Source organism: Carettochelys insculpta, chromosome 14, assembly GCF_033958435.1.
Source record: "Carettochelys insculpta isolate YL-2023 chromosome 14, ASM3395843v1, whole genome shotgun sequence".
Lineage (NCBI taxonomy): Eukaryota > Metazoa > Chordata > Testudines > Carettochelyidae > Carettochelys > Carettochelys insculpta.
Window position 1 is genome coordinate 8,607,997 of NC_134150.1, and position 24,112 is coordinate 8,632,108.

Here is a 24,112-nt window from a genome sequence, read left to right on the forward strand (position 1 = left end):
CTTCCTGGACCCCTTCCTTCAACAGGGAGGATGGATGAAAACAGCACTTGCACTCCATATTCCTTGATCTTCCTTCCTAGAGTCACATAATCTGCAGTGATATGCTCAAGGTCGTTCTTTGCTGTGTTAGTAGAACATTAAATCTTAGCCCCACTGAAGCCCAGGGTAAAATTCACAATGACTTCAACTGGGCCAGAATTTCACCCAGAAAATCCAGACAACACACAGTTTCGAGATCTAATTAATATGGAGGTAAGAAAAATACTGAGCGCCTCAAAAGGAGGCCGGAAAATTTAGATTTATACTTGGGGGGCGGGGAGTATCTACCTTTACCTGACAACCATTTGCCTGTCTGAAGATAGGGAGGATAGATATTTCCATACAACATTACGTCCCTGCTGTTTTCCAATACTGTAGCATGCATATTTGCCAAACACTAGCGACCACATGTAGTTCTCTGTTCCAGTTTCATAGAACGAAGCCAGTGTGCTGAGAGAAAGACATGCTGATGGAGACCATTTTACATTAATGAATCAGATGATTTCTTTAAAACAAAAAAAATCTTTGTCTGTATGTATTTCACTTCTCTTTTTTGAAACAATTTATGCTAAAAATCCTGCCATAACTTCCTGTACAACCTTAAGCAAAACATGGTTTCTACTAAAAGCCTATAGCAATAAAACTCACATGACAGAGTTAGGATTCTGGTAGCAAATACCAGAGAAGAGAAATACTTTGAGCCACCATTCTTCTTAAAAAAGAAAGCATGTTAATGGCCCTTTTCAATTTGAGTGGCTATTCAAAGTTTGGGGTGCTTAGGCATGCTCCATTTGGAAGCAGAAACTGATGGAATCCACTAATTTGATCTCTTGTTAAATGTCTGAAGAATGTACAATGATGTGCTTCTCTGAACACAGGAGGAAGAACAAAAGGAGCAGTTTCTTAGCTTACAATCAGCAATAAACCCAAAAGCATTTTCTCTATAGGGCTATGGCCACACTTGGCCAAAACTTCGAAATGGCCATTTCAAAGATTACTAATGAGGCACTGATTTGAATATTCAGCGCCTCATTAGCATTAGGATGCTTCTGGCCGCAGCACTTCACAAGCACCGCTTTCGAAAGTGCGCAGCTCGGTGCAGCTACATGGGGGTCCTTTTCAAAAAGGAACCCTCTCTTTTCGAAATCCCATTATTCCTCTCAGCAGAGGGGAATGAGGGGATTTCAAAATGGGCAGGGTCCTTTTGAAATTTTGGCCAAGTGTGGCCACAGCCTAGTTGTTTACAGGATCACACTGTGCAAACAGTTGCCTGTGAGGTCTTCTTGCTTTTTTTGCCTCTGCCCTGTCTACTCTTGTCCATCTTCAGTGTGTGTGTTCTGCCTCATTCACCTACCCAAAAAAATTCAGCAAAAGCTCCTCGTACCAAACAATTCAAAATTCTTGGTAAGGTGCTACTAGGCCGTTTTTTAAGGGAAGGTGTCTGAACTCTCTCAGGCTGTTTCTACACAGGCCACTTCCGAAGAAGTGGCATGCTAATACACGGAGCAAAAGATGCAAATGAGGCGCAGATGCAAATTCCCCGTGCCTCATTAGCACAATGTCACGTGATTTGGAGCCCGTGTCAAAAATTTTCAGGAAGAAGGGGCCTCTGGAGGGGGGCGGCTTCTGGAAGGAAGTCCTTTCGGAGGCCCCTTCTTCCTGAAAATTTTTGACGGTCTTCCAGGCTCCAAATCACGTGACATTATGCTAATGAGGCACGGGGAATTTGCATCCCCACCTCATTTGCATCTTTCGCTCCGTGTATTAACATGCCACTTCCGAAAGAAGTGGCCTGTGTAGAAACGGCCTCACAGTTTAAGTGGATGACATTCACATTTTGCAACGTTTTAATGCAACGCATAACCAGGTTTAATCCAGCTCACACCATTATGAAGTATGAAACTGAATCCTGCTTTTATATATTCAGAGTGAAGTAGAATAGATAATTTTCCCATCAAAGATTTTCCTAAGCAATTCATTTCCAACAGAAATTTTTTTTCCTGAAATTTCAGTAGTACTGTTTTCCACCACAGTAGCTGTACAAACAACAATAAACTGAAAAAGAAACGTACAGGTATGAACAAGAAGCTACAACTCAACAAAAACAACACAGTTCAACTGATGGATTACATCTGCTATTCCTTGTGAGACAACAGTGTAGTTTTATCTGTAGCTGAGTATTGTTCTCTTATGTATCTCACCTTCTAGCACAGGGGTCAGCAACCCCTGGCACATGTGCCATTCTGTGCATTTGAGCTAATTTTCAATGGAACGTGAGGCGGGAGCTCGGACACATCCCTCCTCCCCTCATGCAGCTGAGACCTTGAGCTGGAGCCCTCACCTGCAGTGGAGTAGTAGGACAAGAGTCTTCTGTCCTGCAGGAAGGCAAGTCTTGAGGCTGTAGTCCCGTGGCAGGCATGTGCAGGGGTTCAGGGCTTTAGCTCCACTCCTGCTGAACCCACAAGCCAAACAGTTGTCTGAAAAACCTGAGCCTGCCCAACCCCAACTCTGGGTCTGGTAGACAATGGGGAGGACAGGAGGAGCTTCATGGGCTGCACTTCAACTGTAAAAGAGATGTCCTTATAATTATCCTGATTTTAGGCAAATACAAATTTCAAATTGTAAAGGAGCAGAGCATCAGAATGGGACCAGTTAGAGAAATAATCAAGCCCACTGAATATCTACATAAAACATCTGACACACAAAAAGCATATGTATTATTTGCAAACATGATTTAACAAAAATTTTTTTAAAATATCCCATTCCCTGATCCAGCGGTTAAAAAAGATTTTTGATCAGCTGTCACCAATAAAGTCTTTTTGAAAATATGAATTAATGTTCCCTTAGCTACATGCACAGCTACGACACAAATATAAGTCACTGCCAAGCATTCAAAACTCATAACTGTCCTAACAATGAATTTGTACTTGATGTCTCCATACTCCATTTTGAACTGTTAAAGTCAAAGGGTCAATCTCTACATCTTTATTAATGAAGCTGTGTAAGTAGGACTATCAGTGACTTAAGTAGTATCATCGGCACTTGGACTACACACCACAATCCTCAACACCTTGGCCCTGCAGTGAGACAGAAGGAAAAGACAAACAAAAACAAACCACAACCTTCACAGATGTAGCTCCTAATTGAGAAGTGGGGGCCTGGTGGGTGAGGAGAGAAAACACTCCCCTCATTCTCCAGCCCCATGGGGGCGCCAGGGGAGAAAGACCATAGACTCAGGACTGCATTAACTCTTCTATGTAGGTTGTGGCTAGTGGATTTGATGGGGCCCTTCTAAGCTCTGGGGTGAAGCCAAAAAGGAGGGGTTTTCCTTCGCAATATGTTCTCAGAGCAAAGTGGCTGGTCATTCAATTTCCTGTGTATCAGTCTGATAAAAATTACAACAACAGGAGGTCAACTAAGACTGCCATAGTCCACTCCTGCATCAATCTTCTCATGCCAAAAACAAATCCACAGAGAGCTTATTCCATTGAAAAACCTGGAACAACAGAACAATGTGTTATGTGAACAATAGAAGATCCAGAGGAGAGCAATAAAAGGTCTAGAAAACATGACTGAAGGAGGGCAGATTGAAAGAACTGAGTTTCCAAAGTCTGACTTGTCAAACTTCCATGGCATATCCTGGCAATGGCAGGGAAAACTTTAGCTCAGATCCTTGCGAACCAACTCCTGCCACATTCAGAAGAAATTCTACCAGACTCCCAGTGTGGCTTCCAATCACTCCGAGGAACAGGAGATATGATCTTCACCTCCTGGCAATTGCAAGAAAAATAACATGAACAAAACCAAGCTTTATACATGAGTTTCACTGACCTAACCAAAGTGTTCAGCTCAATCAATCACAGCACTCTACGGACCATTTTCTCAAAGATCAGCTGCTCCAAAAAAATTCACTAGTATCTTAAACAATATGACTGCCACAGTACTGAGCAACAACAGACCCCAAATGTCAGACAGGTAGCCATGTTAGTCTGTATCTTCAAAAACAACAACAAGTCCTGTGGCACCTTATAGACTAACATATTTTGGAGCATAAGCTTTCCTGGGCAAAGACCTGCTTCATCAGACCAGAACAGATCCCAAAGCAACCCCTTTGAAGTTCAAACAGGAGTTAAACAAGGCTGCATCATTGCCCCATCACTGTTCAGCATCTTCACTGCCATAACCCTTCACCTCACTGATGGCACGCTTTCAGATGGCATGAATATTGTCTATAAAATAATTGGAAAGCTCGTCAATCACAGGAGACAGAAGGCTAAAAGCAAGACATCCAATATGTGGATGACAACATAGTTGCTGCTATTTCTCCTGGAGCTCGTCAGATCATCTTAAGCGCCTTCACCAAAACATGAGAATCTTGGCCTCACACTGAGCATCAAAGAGACCTGGGTGCTCCACCAACCCCCACTGACAGGGCAACCTCAATGTACCTGCTTTTGAAGTCAGAGAACCGTTGGAAAATGTGGAGGGTAACATGAAGCTGTCCTCTACATGTTAACGAGTGACTGCCAAGAGAAGAGAGAGTTTAGTCTGGAGAAGAGATGACAGAGTGGACAGGATAACAGCTTTCAAGTACCAAAAAGTTATTTCAAGGAGGAGGGAGAAAAATTATTCTCTTTAACCACTGACGACAGAACAAGAAACAATGGGCTTGAATTGAAGCAAAGCAAGGTTTAGACTCAACATTAGGAAAAGCTCTGAACTATCTTCACTCTCTGTGGTCACCCAATAAAAAGCAGGTAGTCTTCAAGTAACTCTCCTATTTGTGAGTCTGATATCAGCTCCTCAGGCTGATTCTGAAGCTGCAAGTCTTATCACAGAAGGGGCAGGTGCTGGAGGATCATGGGGCAGTTGTTGCCACTCTTTTCTTCTCCACCTCTCCTCATCTGCACTGTGGCAGAACCTCTCAAACGGTGCCACCCATCATGGATTACCACTCTCCACTGGCAATGGTCCTGAGGCACAGTTCTCCTATGTGTCAACTTCAGCATGTCCTTATATCACTTCCTCTGATCCCCAACACTCCTCCATACTTCCTCCAACTCGGAGAACAGAATCTGTTTTGGGAGGAGCTGATCAGACATCCAAACCATCTGTCCAGTCCAACATAGTTGTTGGTGAATGATAATGGCTTCAATGCTGGTTATGTTTGACTCTTTCAGGATGCTAGTGTTTGTGCACCTATCCTCCCAAGAGATAGTCAGGATTTTCTTGATGCAGCATTGATGTTTTCAAGTGCCTTCTTGTATCTTGTCCAAGTTTCACATGCATGCAGTAGCACTGAAACAACCACTTTATACAAGGAGCTTTGTGTTAGCACAGCTATCCCAGTTCTCAAAGACTCTTTGTCTCAGACAGGCAAAAGCAGAGCTTGCACAACCTCAGACAGTGCTGGATTTCCATGTCAATGTTGAATTTAGTGGAAAGATGACTTCCAAGGTCTGGGATATGCTCCACACTTGTAAAGTGCAGGGTAGCAAAAGACTGGAATGAGATTCCACAGCCTCCTAGGCAATTTAATCACTGGAAAATTTTTAAGAGCCGGTTAGACAAACACCTGTCAGAGGTGCTTGGTCCTGCCATGAGTGAAGGGGACATGACTTGATTCTCTCAAGATTCCTTCCAGTTATATGATTCTATGTCTATGCCTGTATATCCCCAAAGCATTTTTCATAAAGTTACACTATTTATAGACAAGCTGGAGGTTTCAAAATATTTTACCTAATATCTGCTAATCTGAAGCCTGTACAGATAAAGCAAGGCAGTTTTCTTTACAAGGAAGGAACACGATAGCCTAAGTACTTTCTCTAAAATATGACTATACTGCCATATATATCCTTTCAGCACTTGTTTGGAACAATAGGGCGAAGCCTTGAGTCAGCAATACAGACACCCCAAACAACTGTTGAAACTTTCATGCAATCTTGCTATCACTGATTCTCCACATCCAGCAGACTGACAGAAGCCATTGCCCTTAAGATGTTTATACAACATACATGTCATATACTAGCTTATTACAGGCAGCAAATAGCTTCTAGTTTTTCCCCAAAAGCACTCAAACATTTTATCTGAAAGCATTACTGATAGTGACTGAAGTATATGAAACATAATTTTATTATTAACTCAGAACAATTACAACTGCTGTCCTTAGTACTTTTATGTCACAAGAGAATTTAAAATCCCAACGATATACAAATATATATTAAATTACCCGTGATCTCATTCAAAAGAAATGGCTTACAAAGTAGTACACCAAATTTTTTTTAGTACCAACAAAAAAAAAGGGGGGGGGGCTCTGCTTCTAGTTTTCTAAAGAAGTGATGTTCAGTCATTTTTCCCCTTAAAATAAGAAAGAATGTAAGTGAACTCATACTAGAGAGATATGTATCCACGTTCTAAAATAATGCAGAGAAAGGTAGGCATCTAACAAAAGGTAAGGATTCTGGTAAAAGAATGAGTATATTAAACACCACAATCACTATAATATTTTCCTAAGATGCAGGTTATCATCATATAAGGCTCAGGGAGAGTTCAGAACATTTTATGAGCCTGTAGAACACACACAACTACCATATTATCATTAACTATTACAAATCCATAGGCTGTTTTTCCACACAGGAAAGTAGAAAAAAAATTAAATGACAAGCTCATGACCTAGTAAATTTTTTAGCCTTTAAGGTGTTACAGGATTGCTTGTTATTTGTGAAGCTACAGGCTAACAGCTACCCTTCAGACTACCAACAATATTTTGCCTCACCTCATGATGTGCATATTAAAATTAAAAGCTCGTTAAAAAATGTCCATTTTGTTTCCTCTCAGAGTCTTGGACACAAAGCCATTTGGGTAGCAGGCTCTGAAACCTGTTCAACTTGGGATTTGTTTTCAAGCAACGTCACTGAGATATTTAATGAAATCAACTTTGTACATGATTACATTCCAGCTGTTCTGTTTCCAATTAATAAAATGTACAGCTTATAATACAGACTACAAGTCTACTTAGTGCTTTCTACATTTTTCCAAATTCAGTCATATTCTAACCAAGTAACTTGGGAAAGTCCAACTGCTGAGAAAAATCCTATAATACAATATTGCATATGAACTGTATATGGCACATATAAGCAGACATGTTTTCAAGCTGGAATACAGTGCTGGCTTGTTAAAAGCTTGTTCCTGCTTGTGATTTTATTAAGCTTTACTGATCATTTCAGTCATCTTAAATTAGACTGTCATTTGAACTTCACACGGCATGCCTGGGCAAATGCAATGACTTGGATGCTGTTTTAGACACTGGGCTTGCTGCCAACACTCCTCTGTCATTGCTCCCCTGACCCAGAAGGGCAGCATTAGACAACACCTCCCTTACTTATGTTGGCAAGCACAGTTTGGCTTTTCACATCACAGCAGTATCAAGTGAGGTGCAATCTACTCATACAACTCACTTCTTTAAAATCAACACTACTAATTTGCCCACTCATTCCTTTAGTGCTATCTAATCTTAGTTTGTGACTATCATGTAGCTGTAGAGCACAAGCAAAACACACACACAAAGGGAATTAAGATTCAAAGCAAAACCCACATTATCTGTAAGAACAACAGGAAGCCCTGTGGCACCTTACAGACTAAGAGATATTTTGGAGTATAAGCTTTCATGGGCAAAGAACCACTTTGTCAGATGCAGGCCAGAGCCTACAAGTACAGCCCCAACCTCCTCCTATACCCTAAGCTCCCTTCTGCACCCAACTCCATCGCAGACCCCACACTCTCCCTATTAATATCATAGAAAAGTGTGACCCATGACAACTTACCAAATTCTTGGAGTGCCCCCGCATGAAAAATTATTGCCCACCCCCACAGTAGGCTATAGGAATCATACTACACAAGCTTTATCCAAGACGACAAAAACTATAAAATTTCTTTAAGACAAACACTATTATATCTCCCAATACAAGTCTGAAAAAAATCAGCTTTCCTCAGTAACCCAATCTTTTTCATTTCCTGAAATATTCTGGGTAACAATGTTGTACTGTTAGCCGCTTACCAAAGGATGCTGGATACTTCATTTTAGCACACATTTGCTCTCCCCCATGCCAACTAGTCCTCAAATACCTCTATAGTTCGGTCTGAAGTGGCAAGGTTTTTGCCACAGACACGTTTTCATTTATATACGAGATACTTAGCTGTTCTGTTCCCATCTTCCCTCAGCAAATACCACAAGCACAAACTAGGATGGGTCTCTCCTCAGCTGTTTGGGGAAGGAAGGGCAAAGAGTGCTTTTTGAGAATGTACTGTATTACCTTCCATCACATGCTTGCAAGGTCAGCAGACAAACTAGTTTTCACTATACAGTATACCAATAGCACTCAACTGTATCCAGAGCACATGTGGTTTAAAAAAAAAAAAAACAAAACTAAAGCACAGTGGAACAAAGCAGTAACAGCACAGCTAACAGCTACTAAGAAATGGGATGTTGAATGAAAGAGACACTAGATCTAGACAGAACACAGCAAATGGGAAACAAAGAAGAGGAAAAAGGTGTGAAAAATTTCCCAGAGATTAAAAGATGGATAAAAATCACCAGAGTGTAAATGTTAGGAAAAGTTCAAATATGTTAACCAAAATTAAAGTTGTGTTACAGTCTGCCTGGGAATCAGACCCCTCACACACACACACTTACATAGGTCTGAATCAAATTATGATAGGAGAAGAAATACATGAGAATGGTTTATTATTAATCTGTACAGTGCCACAAGCATGCAGAGTGCTCAGTAACAAATGTGCCATGTGTCTGCTTCAAAAAGCTGATTTAATTCAGCACATGGATCATGTCCTATACAAAGATAGCATGCAAGGGTTAATAGAGTGCAAAACATAAGCTTTGTGCTACCTCCCCTTATGCAAGTATCAGAGACGTAACCCAAGTTATTCTAGATCTTCAAAAATAAGTCCTGTGGTACCTTATAGACTAACAGATCGTTTGGAGCATAACAAAGCAGGTCTTTGCCCATGAAAGCTTACGCTCCAAATTATCTGTTAGTCTATAAGGTGCCACAGAACTTCTTGTTGTCTTTGCTTATGCACACACTTAAATCCACTACATTCTGTGTGTGTACAACAGCTATGGCCCAGCATCTGACCCCAAAATTTCACTTAAGAAATTAGTTAATAGGACAAGTGGAAGAGAAATGTTTCATCCCAATTACCTAGCCCCAGGGCTTCCTTCTGAGAAGATTTTGATCCCTCTCTTTTTATTGCCTCTAGTCTCCCACATTGGTCAGGATAACTCTTCTTCCCCTGCTCCTCCCAGCCCACAAAAAAAAAAAAAAAAAAAAGGTAGCACCCAACTTATCTGCACCATCAGCTTCTGCTGGGCAGCAAATTACAATATTATGTGCTGCACCAATAATATTGACGTCAGAGAGCACAAAAATCAGAACCTGTGTGCAAGAAAGCCAAAAATACACAGATCAACAAGTAAGGCACACCTACAAAAGCTATATATTTCTCTGTGCCACATGGTGACATGGTAAAACCATTCCTATATATTGAAATTAACACTGCAAAACTATGCATTAAGGTTTATTTTGCTGTTCGCAGAAGGGTTGCTGCTATCAGAAGTATTTAAAGACCCAAAGGTACAGGATAGCCATTCAATAATCTAAATATTCCATTGGTACGCAAGATAAACATAATTAAAATCAAAAAAATCCCTCCAGATGTCACTGTAGCAGTAGCCATGCAAATATTTCTTTAAAAAAAGAAAGATTTGTTTAAAAAGACAGTAAGTCTCTCCTATCTAGAAAATAACTCAATGTCCTGAGGAAGGAAAACAAAACACACGAACAAGAAAACTCCACAACAACTATGAATTAGCAAACAAAGTATCAAGTCTGAAAACTAAAGAACAAAAAAAAAGCAAATATTAGCTAAGATAAATGTCTGCCATAGGACTCTACAGATGATCAACTGCACTGTTGGACTGGAGTCTAAAAAGACCAAAACTAGCGTAAATGTGACAGGGAGGTAGCCATGTTAGTCTGTACTCCAACAAAATAAAGCAGCAGAAAGATAGCACTTTCTAAAAGACTAACAAAATGATTTATTCGGGAATGAGCTTTCGTGGGAGAGACTCACTTTATCAGACGTGATGAAGTCTGATGCAGTGAGTATGCCCCACGAAAGCTCATTCCCGAATAAATCATTTTGTTAGTCTTTTAAAGTGCTACCTTTCTGCTGCTTTATTTTGTTAAAAATAAGCAGATTGAAAGTTCTCTCTTAAAAAAGCATAAGCAATGGTGTGAGTATCAAGTCACTAGTTGCAATACCATTCTGTCAGGCAGTTAAATGGTGTGGTGAATTGCAAGAAATACGTAAGCTTTCCATCCATTTGAAATGCATTAGCATCTAACTATATAACATCTATTTTTGCAAATTCCACATCTACTACAGAACAGTAATGTCAAGAGTAAACCTGTTTAACAGCATTTTCAAAAGACACTGTTTTCGACAAAAACAAAACACCAAAGCTAAGGTTATCTAATCCATCTAATCTTCACCAGGATGGTAGCCCTCCTCCCCACCCCGTAGATGTCAATCCATAATCAGTACATTGCACTATGCTATTATACTGCAAAACATGATGGAAGTTAAAAGACTGCTTATCAAATTTCTATGCTATCACAAAGGATAAAAGTGGTCTGTTAGCTAAAAATATTGTCTACATCATCAATAACAAAATTGCTTATGAATGGCTCACAGACAACTGGAAAAGCTAGTTTAAAAAACACTAGCATAACAAGCTGCAATTTTTAAGTTAGGTTCACTTCCACTTGGATAAAAATAATACATCCAAATCTGCTTATTACAGGGTCTGACCCTACAAGGCACTGGAAACCACAGAAGCAGCCAACCTTTTTTCAACTGGGAGGGACCACATGGCAATTTTTTTACATGTTCTAGGGTCTAAACATGAAATAGCCCCAAACCCCCCCAGGCTTAACTCCCCACAGACTCAAACCCAGGATTCACTTACCTCACACAGGAGCCATGCATACTGCTGCTCCCCACTGCCCCGTCACCAAGCCACCGTCTCCTCTTCACTGTGACTGTGTGGTTCCCCACAGCCCACCTATACCCTTGCCCCATGTACAGCATGCAGCTCTCTGCACCGCCATGCTGAAATAATGGACTTAAATGGATTTAGATGGTTTAGTGGCCGGATCCCTCCTGACAGCCATTAAACCACTTAAAATGAGTTCTACTCTTTCAGCACAGCAGGGCAGGGGGCCGGAGGAGGAAGAGTGAGTGGCAGCAGCACCCAGAGCTGCAAATGGCTCTTTACAGAGCCACATGCAGCTCAGAGATGCACAGCCAGCTTTCAAAACGATGCCACTGCCAGCTCCATGGGCCAGATGGAAAGGCTCTGTGGATTCAGGCCACCTGGGAAATGTTGTATGCTGTATCAATTTCCAGGACTGGCTCCTTTGTAAGGAAAATAAAAATACAGCTGTTTATAAACTAAATTAATACTTTATATAAAAGATTACTTATTGCCATCTCCAGTAAGACAATATGCCTCAAGTTGGGTACAAAGAATGTTAACAGACAGCATCTAATACACAGTTGCTACCTTGTTTAAATGTATTCTGACTTTGTAAATTATGTTTCCTTTCATTTCCACTTGCAGTGCTTTTTCATTTAATACTCACTGTTAAATCTTGTCAAGTGTCAAATATTACTAAAAAGTTTGAACAGTTAAGCTTGGTCTTTTCTAAAAAACGACATTTTGAAATGATCATGGTTAGTTCTAACACATTCATCTTCAAGTTACATCTTCTGAAAGTACAAATTACAAAGTAACACTTGGAAGAACTGAATAATAATACAAGTGAAAATCTACTGGATTGTGACAGATCATTAATCTTCCAATACTAGTTTAAAAGTTACGGTACTATGCACAACTTTTAAAAATCACCATAAGTAGCTGTCATTCTGAAAGAGCTTTAGTTTTATAAAGTCTATGGTTTAATATATGTTCAGGTCAGTCTAGACCTCTACAAATTGTATAGCAAAACACTGATTACTAGTATGCAAGTCAAAGAGAAACTAAAACTTTTATAAGCTAAAATTCTGAGCTTCTGTTTTGCCTTTTACACATTCTAAAAATGAAGACTATTTCTATCTTCCATGTGGCAAGAAGAAGGGACAGGAGGTACAGCAACCTCTTTCATATCCAGCAGCCCCAGGACCAGGAGGTGGCTGGATAGTCAATATTCTGGATAATAGAGAGGTATACTTAGCTATGCATAACACTAAAGAAAAACAACAAGATTAGATATTAAGAAAAAGAAAAAATGTATGCAGAATACTTTAACAGTAGTGTTGTATGCTGTAAACTTACTGTATTGTATTTACTATACTAATGGAAACATAACTAAAATGTATTTATGGTTAAAATGTCAGTTATTTGAGAGTTCTGGATGATAGAATGCAAGATATGAAAGTTTACTATGCTGAGAATTTTGCATTATCCCACAAGCCTGTAACTCATCTGACTAGTTTGTTAATAAGGGAGATCCCTCTTTCTTTAATGGAACTAAATTACAATACTAAAGATTATAGTATTAGACTATAGATTGGTGGATACTTCTAAACAATCTGTCATATTCACCATCCTAAGAGCAATTACTATTACTGACCAGTGCAAACACAACTATGCTAATCAAGTTGGTCATGATTCCTGCAATCTAACATAAAATTAAGCATTACACAGGAATTCTAACGAACTATTGTATGATAATGATGTGATTGGGGAGCTTTTGATTGATTTTGGTTTTTAAATGAATGTGAGTGTGCCCAGAGCCTTAAATTGACATCTTTTAGACAGGAATATTTAAAAGAATGAAATTAAATACAGTAAAAAGGGGGCAAGCTTTTATTTCTTCAAAACTAAGTTTAAATATATAGTCCATTCCACAATTGTATTCCAGACCAGGTAAACGAACACAGTGAATTTAAAGTCAAGAAATGTCATGTCACACAACTTCTGTTATAATTTACCAAAAAAGTGTTCATGTTGGACATTTATCCCATGGACCTAGTAATTTCCCCCCCACCCCCATCCATTGCACATTTCCTTTAAGGAAGGAGCACAGCACAAGGGAAGAGATTAACAATCCTAAAAGCTTCCTAAAAGGGTTAAGAAACAATTATAGTTGGTTTTCAGCTTCTGAAACATTAAAAAGTTATGTTTCTACTAAAATAGCTATAGCTTTTCCTGCTGCCATGTTTTACCAGTACCACATTTATAAAGCCAGGATGGATTTTTAATGGATTTTTTAAATCAAAATTAGATTTTGAATTAAACACCTTGTCTTTTTAAAAATATATAGAAATAATTTCTTTTAACATTAAATAAAACATATGCTGAATTCATTAATCTCTACTATAAGGTTTGAGTTAAAGGCTGTTCATCCAGGGGATAGATACATCTATCTTGAATGATCCCTTACAATATGAGCTAACTACTTAAGCTAAGCAATCCTTTCCACCTTGAATTTTGCTGTGACACTAGGATTACCTTACCCAGACTAGAAAAACAACTTTGTGTGGCTCTAGTGCTTGTTTCTCTCACCAACAAAATGTGATCCAATATTGATTAGAACTGATTATTTACATCAAGACCTTCCACTCAGTTATTTAAATAAGGATTTAAAATAGTTTACTATTCATAAAATGAAAAATTGACAGGACAAATATCCTGTTACAAATCTGACCACACAAAAAACAATACATACTGCAAAACTCGCCTCCAATTATCATCATCTATTCAAGCAGAATTGCTGAGTAGTGGCATTTCTTCTATAACAGTATTTGGAAGCAGAGACCTGTCCTAATTCCTCTGTCCCATAAGTATGTATTTAGGAGCCTCAGATTGCTCTGGAGCACACCAATCCCTATCACCTTATGGGATACGCAAACCTATGCAGCCCTTGTCTTAACACAAATTGGCTCATGTGAGGAACAGACCAATAACTAGTTTACAGGGTTGCCTAAAAATGTCTTCAGCTAATAATGTTCTGGCAAAAAAAGTTCTTGTAATGCAGTAGTAAAAATAGTTGATCAAGTGCTTTCACTAACTTATGCCATTCAAGCTAATAATACCTGTTCAATTTTGAGCAGTTTGGTTTTCTTCCCCATATTAATTTCAAACATGATGCTTTATTCTTGATTGCCACTGTCTATAGAGAAAACTTCCATTTTAAGTTTCTTATTTTCACTAGATGACACTGTTCCATATTCCATTCACAGTCACTGCAGTTTTTTTATTCACCCCCTCCTCTTTTGAGCTATACACACACTATTTATACAGTACCGTAAGGTACTTATTTGATTAACAAAAGGCAAGGAATCATGGAAGAGCAGTAGTCTTGTGAGAATGAAAGAAGTGCCCATTTGAAATGCTCTACATGAGCAATGATGTGACTTACTTAAGTCTGGGAACTATTTAAAATCATACAACCTTACAAAACATGCTAAAATACATATTAAAATTCAAGCATTTTTATCAATTTAATCTGATAACATAAAGGTCTCGCTACTTCACAAATGGCTGAATGAAAGCAATTGAGAGAACAGAGTGACAGTATGCCAGCAGTATTTCACAGACAAAATATTTTTTTTCAGCAAAGTCCCAAAACTAAGCTAAACATGCCACCGTATTAACTCAGTAAACACAGTTTGGGTCCCTCCACGATTTGGTGATGCAAGTTCCTACATGTAAAAACAAACAAACAGCCATAAGCTTCAACGTAACCCAACTTCTCACTTGGAAAGTTACACCGGTGGGCGAGAACCCATACTACATTACTCCTTAAACAAACCAGCGAGGTTCACGGCACATACAAATGACCCCTCCATCCCCAGGTATTCGAGGCCCGATTTTAGAAGTTATTAGGGAAGGAGGCAAACAGCCCCTGAACCGCACAAGTACGAGCAGGCTACAGGAGTGGTCTCCAGCGCTTCACAGACAACTAGGGAGCCCGGTGCCGAGGTGCCTGGGCCACCCCCGCGTTTTGCCTCCGCGGCCCGGCTCCCTAGCCCGAGGCGGGGAAGCCGCTTGCCCGAGCGCGAGTCTCTCTACAACAGCCAGCGCCCCGGGCTCAGGGAGAGCGGCTGAGCAGCACCCGCCGCGGCGGTACATCGCAAGGGGACTCAAAGTCTCGGCCCCTCACCACAGCTCAGCCCGACCCCCCGACCCAGATCATTTCCCCTCCCCGAGCCCTACGCCCAGCCAGGCCCCTCATCGGGCGGTGGAAAAGCAGGCCGCGACAGCCGGCGCAGAGACTCACCGGCAGGCCCCAGCGGCGGCCCCGGGCCCGGCTGCCCGTCCTCCCCGAAGATCAGCCTGAAGTCGAACTCGTCGGTGCCGCCGCAGTTTGCCGTAGTCATCGGTTTGGCCGGCGGTGAGAAGCGAGACCCAGTTTTCCCCGGGCCGCGCCGGGCTCCTGCTGGGCTGGGCTCCCTACCGCGGCTCTCAGGGCCGACTCATAACACAGGGAGGCGTGTAGGGAGAGCGAGCGCCGGCCGCGGCACCTCCCGTCTCAGCTCCCTCACTCGGACTCCAGCTGTCACTCAGCGAGATGCCCAGCACTACGGGCCGAGCTAGACCCCGCCCCCCGCCGTTCTCTTACGGCTCGTCATGCGCTGCGTTCGTTGGTCCCAACCGCACCGAGCACGCCTCGCGCTCTGCCTGCTGCTATGACGCCAGGCCCCTGCGGCCAACCGCTTCGCTCTGCTCTGTCCCCCTCCCTCGTGCTGGCCACGCCCCTCCGCCTGCTCTCCCTTCCCTGCGCGTTAGTACTGGCGGCTTCTCGTCGTGCCTGACCCCCAGCTAGTTTCCCACAGAGGCTCGCAGACGCTGTGTCTAGCTCATGACGTAGGCGCAATGGGTACTCTCCTCGTTGGGGGAGGGGAGAGGGGCACGTCAGTGTAGGCCACGTGTTCCAGCGCGAGCCTTCTGCCTCAAGAGCTGCTGGGAGATGTAGTGTTTAGGATGGGCCTACTCTGAACCGGGGGAGGAAGGACGGGGGGGGGGGCGGGATGTGCCAGCAGCAGCGTCCCCCCAAGAGCAGTATTGGAAATTCCACCCGGAGGGCGGCTGCCGCGCAGAGCCCCTCTCGGACGAGGCGTGGAGCAGTGCAGCCCCCCTGTTTCAGCAGCGCCTGACCGCGGCCCTCTGGGGTAACTGGAGATGGGAGAGCGGCTCCGCGGGGAGAGCCGGGCCCCCTTCCCACCCACTCTGCTTAACGCCCCGGGCTTGCACGCTGTGTGTCGCTCCCACCCTGAGAGCAGCGTGGCCATAGTCTTCCAAGCAGCCATGAGCAATCCTCTCTCTTCCCCTGAAGGAGCGTAATTGCTGTAACAGTGTCTTATGGAATGAGAGCTTTCCGAAATAGTTACGTAGGTATTGTTTTAATTTGCTCAAAAGCTAACAAAAAACAATGGAAAGGCTCATCTAATTCTTCATTTTAAAGTTGCCCTTGAAACACTACACTAAAATACAGTTTTTAACAATGTAAGTCACCGACTTGATCCACTTAATTCCACCTCCACAAGAAGCATACTGCATTGGTTCATGTAATTAGGATGACACATTGTCTATGTAGACACTTTTACTTAGTAGTAGTAGTAGTAGTAGTAGTAGGCATCCTTCAGTCTGCATAGACTATGGATCGCGATCTTATCGGATGCTTTCAGAATCAGGAGCGGCGTCAAACACTTTTACGTACATCACCACTATCTCATGTCTGGAGCCCCATCCTGAGATACCATCTCTGGTGGGAGGGAGGGGGGATCCATTTGTGAACTGCTGACAGAAGGAGCAAAAGATGTGAAACGCTGCAATAATTAGTAACAGTGAAGGAGCTGTGTTAATCTATATACTATCAAAACAAAAAAGCAGTCAAGTAGCACTTTAAAGACTAACAAAATAATTTATTAGGTGAGCTTTCGTGGGACAGAGCCACTTCTTCAGACCATAGCCATACCAGAACAGACTCAATATTTAAGGCACAGAGAACCAAAAACAGTAATCAAGGTTGACAAATCAGAAAAAAAATTATCAAGGTGAGCAAATCAGAGAGCAGAGGGGCCGGGGGGGGGGGGGCGGGGAGTCAAGAATTAGATAAAGCCAAGTATGCCAAAGAGCCCCTATAATGTCCCAGAAAGTGCATCCTGGTTCAAACCACCTGTTAATGTGTTGAATTTGAATATGAAAGAGAGTTCAGGAGCTTCTCTTTGTAAAGCAGACTGGAAATTCTTCTTCAATAAAACGCAGACTCTTAAGTCATTAACAGAATGGCCCATTCCATTAAAATGTAGACTAACTGGTTTGTGGATCAGGAATGTTTTGATGTCTGTTTTGTGCCCATTAACTCTTTGTCTGAGAGAGTTTGAAGTCTGAAAGTATGATAAAAGACCACGATGGCTTAGCCAGGAGATCATGGATGATCTCAAAATCAAAAAGGAGTCATATAAAAAATCACAAAAGATGTGTGTAAACAAACAATGTGTGTATGCAGGGGCAAGATTAGAAAGGCCAAGGCACAGAACGAGCTCAAATTAGCTAGAGACAAAAAGGGTAACAAGAAGTCATTCCATAAATATATTCGAAGCAAGAGGAAGACCAAGGACAGGGTAGGCCACCTACTCAGTGAGGAGAGAGAAACAGTATCAGGAAACTTGGAAATGGCAGAGGTGCTTAATGACTTCTTTGTTTCAGTCTTCACCAAGAAGGCCAAATGCAGAAATGCCTAGCATAATGCATGCTAGTGGGAATGGGATATGTTTAGAGGATACAGAACAGTTAAAAATTACTTAGAAAAATCAGATGTCTTCAGGTCACCAAGGCCTGATGAAATGCATCCTAGAATACTTAAGGAGCTGATAGAGATGATTTCTGACCCTTTAGCTATCATCTTTGAAAAGTCCTGGAAGTCAGGAGGGATTCCAGAAGACCAGAAAAGGGCAAACATAGTGCCCATCTATAGAAAGGGAAAAAACAACCCAGGAAACTACAGACTAGTCAGTTTAACTTCTGTGCCGGGAAAGACAATGGAGCAAATAATTAAGGAATTCATCTGCAAATATCTGGATGAAAGTAAGGTGATAGGTAAGAAACAGCATGGATCTGTAAAGAACAAATCATGCCAGACCAGTCTGATAGCTTTTTTTGACAGGATAGCAAGTCTTGTGGATAAGGGAGAAGTGGTCGATGTGGTATATCTAGACTTTAATAAAGCATTTGACATGGTCTCGCATGATCTTGTGAATAAACTAAGCAAATACAACTTAGATTGGGCCACTATTGGTGGGTGCATAACTGGCTGGATAACTGTTCTCAGAAAGTAGTTGTTAATGGTTTGCAGTCATGCTGGAAGTGTATAGCAAGTGGGGCTCAATAGGGATATGTTTTGGGACCAGTTCTGTTCTTCATCAACAATTTAGATGTTGGCATAGGGAGTACGCTTATTAAGTTTGCAGATGATACCAAGCTGGGAGCTGCTTTGAAGGATAAGCTCATAATTCAGAATTATCTGGACAAACTGGAGAAATGGTCTGAAGTAAACAGGATGAAGTTTAATAAGGACAAATGCAAAGTACTCCACTTAGGAAGAAACAATCAGCTTCTTACGTATAGAATGGGAAGCAACTGCCTAACAAGGAGTACTGCAGAAAGGGATTTAGGGGTCATAGTGGACAACAAAATAAATATGAGTCAACAGTGTGATGCTGATGCCAAAAAAGCAAACATGGGATGTATTGACAGGAGTGTTGTGAGCCAGACATGAGAAGTCATTCTTCTGCTCTACTCAGCACTCATTAGGCCTCAATTGGAGTATGGTGTCCAGTTCTGGACACCACATTTCAAGAGAGATGTGGACAAATTGGAAAAGGTCCAGAGAAGAGCAACAAGAATTATTAAAAGTCTAGAGAACATGAGTTATGAAGAAAGACTGAAAGAATGGGGCTTGTTCAGTTTAGGAAAGAAAAGATTTAGAGGGGACATTATAGCAGTTTTCAAGTACCTCAAAGAGGGTTACGAGGAGGAGGGAAAAAATTGTTCTCCTTGGCCTCTGAGGATAGGACAAGGAGGAATGGGCTTAAACTGCAGCAAGGGAGGTTTAGATTAGACAGTAGGAAAAACTTCCTGTCAGGGTGGTTAAACACTGGAATAAGTTACTTGGGGAGGTTGTGGAATCCCCATCACTGGAGATATTTAAGAACAGGTTAGATAGACACCTATCAAGGATGATCCCATTCTAGATGGTGTTTGGTCCTGCCAAGAGGGCAGAGAACTGGACTCGATGACCTCTTGAGGTCTCTTCCAGTTCTAGTGCTCTATGATTCAATGATAATGGAGGCAGGGGTGGCCGTTAAACCCAGATATCTGTTAAAGTGGAAGGTTTACTGAGACCCACCTCGCCGGGCTCCTCCAGCCCCAGTCCTCTTCCCCCCACAAAATGCCTGCTACTCACCTGCTGCTGGAAGCGCCGAAGCCCAATGCCACAGTTGGAGCTGGAGCCTGGGCCCTGTGCATGGGGCTGCAAGCCATGTGGCTGGAGTTGCCCCCACATCGTGCAGCTGGAGCTACCCCCACACCACATGGCTGGAGCTGCCCCCATGCTGCATGGGTGGAAGGGGCCTGTGCCGTATAGCTGGAGCTGCTGGACCTCACCATGCAGCTAGAGAAGCCACTGCCACGACCAGAGTTGCCACATGCTCCTCCCACCAGGGGTGGGGGCGTATGCGAGAGCCATATGCCCACATATGTGGCCACCCCTGGTGGGATGAGCATGTGGCAGCTGCAGCAGCAGAGATAGTCCAGGCAGCGGCAGCTCTGGTAAGTCCCTTACTCTTTTTGGGACGACAGGGTGGATTTAGGATTTTATGAGCCCCAATAAAGTGGGCTTCAGAAACAATGGGGATGTTTGTTGTTCCCAAAGTCTGCTAAATAGGGGTCCATAAAAAATTAGGGTTTACTGTATTATCTACATATTTCAGAAATGGTGGAATTAATTAGTTAATGCTTATAAAGCACTTTGAAAATGAAAAGTGCCATACAAATTCTAAGGATTATTCAGACCATTCACTTCTATGTCACCATCAGCCGATACATACACATCTATTAGTTAATATTATCTGGGTTACCTAACTTTTGCAAATGATCATCATCACCATCAACAACAACAACAACCAAGGGCTCAGCACCAGTTGGTGTCTGAGGCCTCTTTGTTTCCTTCCATCTTTCACTGTCCAGTGCAGTGACTTAGTTTCTGTAGACTAGCTCCGCAGCAATCTACTATATCACCTATCCATTCCCTGTGTGGTCTACCTCTCCTGTTCAAACCATCCATTATGCCAAATACCAGGGTCTTGATTTTTTGTTCATCATTCATTCTGCAAATATGCCTACACAGCTGTAACTTCCGTTTTATAACCTTTTGCAGTAGGTTATCTTTTGGCTGTATCTTTCTATGTAATTCCTTATTGGTGACTTTCTGCATCCATCCTATTCTCAGATCTTTCCATAACAATTCCTCTCAAATGCCAATATCTTTCTCTTCAAACCTTTTGTTATCACCCATATCTTATATCTGTACAACATGTTGCTGAATACACGTTTTCAAGATGCTCAGCTTCATTCCTAAATTAATCACTTTGCTTTTCCAGATCTTATCCATAGCTTTCAAACTCGCTCTTGCTTTCATTATTCTAGTCACTATTTCCTTCTTATAGTCTAGATCATACGTTATGTTGCTCCCCAGATATGAGAACTTCTCTTCATTCACTAGTTCAATCCCATCTACACTGATCTTCCTTCCTATTTCCTTATCTCTAAATACCATTGTTTTTGTTTATATCAATATTTATGATCAGTCTGTACAACTTCCCTTCATTGTTCAACACCTATACTGTTTTCACTGGCTTCTCCTCTTCTTCTTCAATGATAACTATATCATCTGCGAACCTCAAGTTGTTAATTCTTATCCTGTGTACAGATACCCCTTCTACCTCTTGCTTGATCTTGTCCATCACTCTCTCTAGATGCAGGATGAAGATACTTGGAGATATCGGATCTCCTTGTTTCATACTTCTACTCATTCTAAACCAACTTCCCAACTGCCCGCACATTCTCACCGCTGCCTCTGCATTGTCATTGATATATTTCAACAAGCATATCAGTCTGCTATCCACTCCATACAACTCCAACACTGCCCAAGTCACTTTCTGATCTATACTGTCAAATTTTGCAAATACAAACAACAATGTTCAAAACTGAAACCAGCCAGTACAAGAGCAGCACTGTTTGCAGATTCATTTAGAACAATAATACATTCATGTTTAGCTTACTGTCCTAGTGCTTACGATTTTATCATAATTTCCCACACATTATTACTTCATATCTCTGTTTCTTCACCTAAAAACATACAAGCAGCTACTGTTTATGCAATACTTAATCAAAAGGTTGATTCTCTTGCCAGGGTAGCCAGTTTCTTTTCCCAAAGAAGCACCAGCCATTACAGTGAGCTCACAGATGGCCTGGAGCTTACTTTTACCTCTAAGTTCAAGGTCATGTAGCTACACAAGCTGGAAAAGAATGTGTAATTGGATTGGTAAAGATGCCAAAAACTACACATACATTCTTGAATGAAAGAGAACTACAATGAACTCTCGCTATAGTAAATAACGCGTAATGTGATTTCCTGCAACTACTGGCTCTTTTCAGGGAGCTTTCTGATCCAAAATATAGAACTTTGCAGGATTTTGAAGAGTTTTTAAAGCAGATAGTTGGAATTTCTCTTTGATAGTATATTACCTGAAGCCAGACAACTGCTGTGTCAAATTACAGTATGGCTGCCTCTACACTTGCCCCCAACTTCAAAGGGGGCATGGTAATCAGGGTGATGGGATATTACTAAGGAAGTGCTGCAGTGAATATGCAGCCCTGCATTAGGCTAATTCTCTCCTGCTGCAATTTCGAAGGGTCAAACTTTGAAGTGCCGGCATGCATGTACTTGTGGGCACTTCGAAGTGCCCACACTACTTCGGAGTGCCTTTACTTCTCAAAATTTTGGGGAACAAAGGCACTTTGAAGCAGTAGGGGCACTTCGAAGTGCTCATGGCTACATGCATGCCAGCACCTCTAAGTTTGACACTCCGAAGTTGTTGTGGGGGAGAATTAGCCTAATGAAGTGCTGCATATTCAGGGAACAGAATACATTTTTCATGTGTGGTATATTAGAAAATCTGCATTCAATAGCCTTGTTTTTACTGTCTCCAGCACAAAACAAATTTCTTCCCACAGCTATTTGTGCAGTTCTCAGGGTTAGGCTGAATTTGTTAAAGTAAATTTTTTAGCACCTGAATTTGTACACTCAAGGGTACATATCCACATTGCCATATGAAGTCAATGGCATGAGTCCCCATTAGGGTGGGCACCTTTGACTTTCTCAGCATTGCACTGTGGATATCTATCCCTCAGTTCCTGCTCCCACGTTGCATAGTGGGTTAAGCTCCCAGTGCCTGACAGGACACAACAGTGCCATGGATGGTTTTGGGTAGGTGTTTTCAGTCTCCTATAGTGCACTTATGTCCTCCCTTTGGAAAGCAACAGCAAAAAGTTTTTGTGCCCTCTCTTCACTGACTACCTATGCAGATGCCATTGCAAGGCAAGCACTGAACCTGTCCAGCTTCTAACTGGATGCATAAGGGCACTTTCATGGAACTCTGTGACTTGCTTTCCCTGCTCTGAAGCACAGCAGCAGCAAAATGAGACCTGCTCTGGCAGTTCAGAAGCGAGTGGCAATTGCTCTGTGGAAGCTTGCAATGCCAGATAGTTACCACTCAGTGGGTAATCAATTCAGAGTTGACAAATCTGAAGTGGGGCCTCAGTGATCCAGGTAGCCAAGGCAATAAACACCCTTCTGCTACCAAGAAGAGTGACTCTGGAAATGTGGACATAGTGGATGGTTTTGCCACCATGGGGTTCCCTAACAGAATTGGGATGATAGATGGAATGCACATCTCTCTCTTGGTACCATACCACCTTGCCAGAGAGAACATCAACTGCAAGGGGTACTTCATTATGGTGTTGCAGGTGTTGGTGGATCACAAGAGCTGTTCCACCAACATCAACATGGGATGATTAGGAAAGGTGCATTATGTGCGTATCTTTAGGAGGTCTGGTCTCCTCAGAAAGAATGGAAGTTTCTTCCCAGACTGGAAAACTCACCATTGAAGATGTGGTGATGTCCATAGCAATCCTGGGAGATCCAACTCCCTTGGCTCATGAAGCCATATACAGGCAATCTGGACCTCAGTAAGGAGCAGTTCAACTACAGGATGAGGAAGGCCAGAACAGTAGAAGAATGTGCATTTGGCCATTTAAAGACCAGGTTTGGGAGCCTCCTGACTTGGTTAGACCTCAGTAAAAACAACATTCCCCTGTTGGTGGCAGCCTACTGTGTGCTCGAGAACTTCTATGAGAGTAAATGGGAAATTTTCATGCCAGGCTGCAGAGCTGAGAAGCCAAGTATCAGAGAGGTAGCCGTGTTAGTCTGTATCTTCACAAACAACAAGAAGTCCTGTGGCACCTTATAGACTAACTAATATTTTGGAGCATAAGCTTTCATGGGCAAATACCTGCTTCTCATGCATCTGATGAAGTGGATCTTTGCCGACGAAAGCTTATGCTCCAAAATATCTGTTAGTCTATAAGGTGCCACAGGACTTCTTTATGAGCAGCCAGACACCACAGCAATAAGGAGAGCACAATGATGGGCACTGTTAATGAAGGAGGCTTTGAAAAACAGATTCACATGGTTGCCATGTGCTTCCCCCAAGGGCTTGGGCACTGACAGTTTGCCTTTCCTGAAGAGCCTTGGGCAGGGAAGAGGGGGCAAGACATGGCAGTGCTGCTTGTGCTGTCACTCTTGGGGCTGTGTGGCTCTTGCCATTGCCATGTGCTTCCCTTCTCCACAGCTGAAACAGTTAA

The 24,112-nt window shown here is 42.1% G+C and overlaps 1 protein-coding gene across 7 annotated transcripts in view; it reads right to left on the bottom strand.

The window, feature by feature from the left end:
- The window catches only part of NFATC3 (nuclear factor of activated T cells 3), a 204,615-nt gene extending 188,901 nt beyond the window's left edge, over positions 1-15,714 (bottom strand). For 4 of the 7 annotated variants that reach the window (XM_075009209.1, XM_075009208.1, XM_075009206.1 and 1 more), the window contains exon 1: positions 15,405-15,713. In XM_075009209.1, coding sequence (XP_074865310.1) covers positions 15,405-15,504 — 100 coding nt within the window. In that variant the 5' untranslated portion in view covers positions 15,505-15,713. Of the gene's footprint in view, positions 1-15,404 lie in introns of all 7 variants that reach the window. The other 3 variants (XM_075009205.1, XM_075009207.1, XM_075009211.1) reach the window with 2 other exon arrangements.
- Between the last annotated feature and the right edge of the window lie 8,398 nt (positions 15,715-24,112).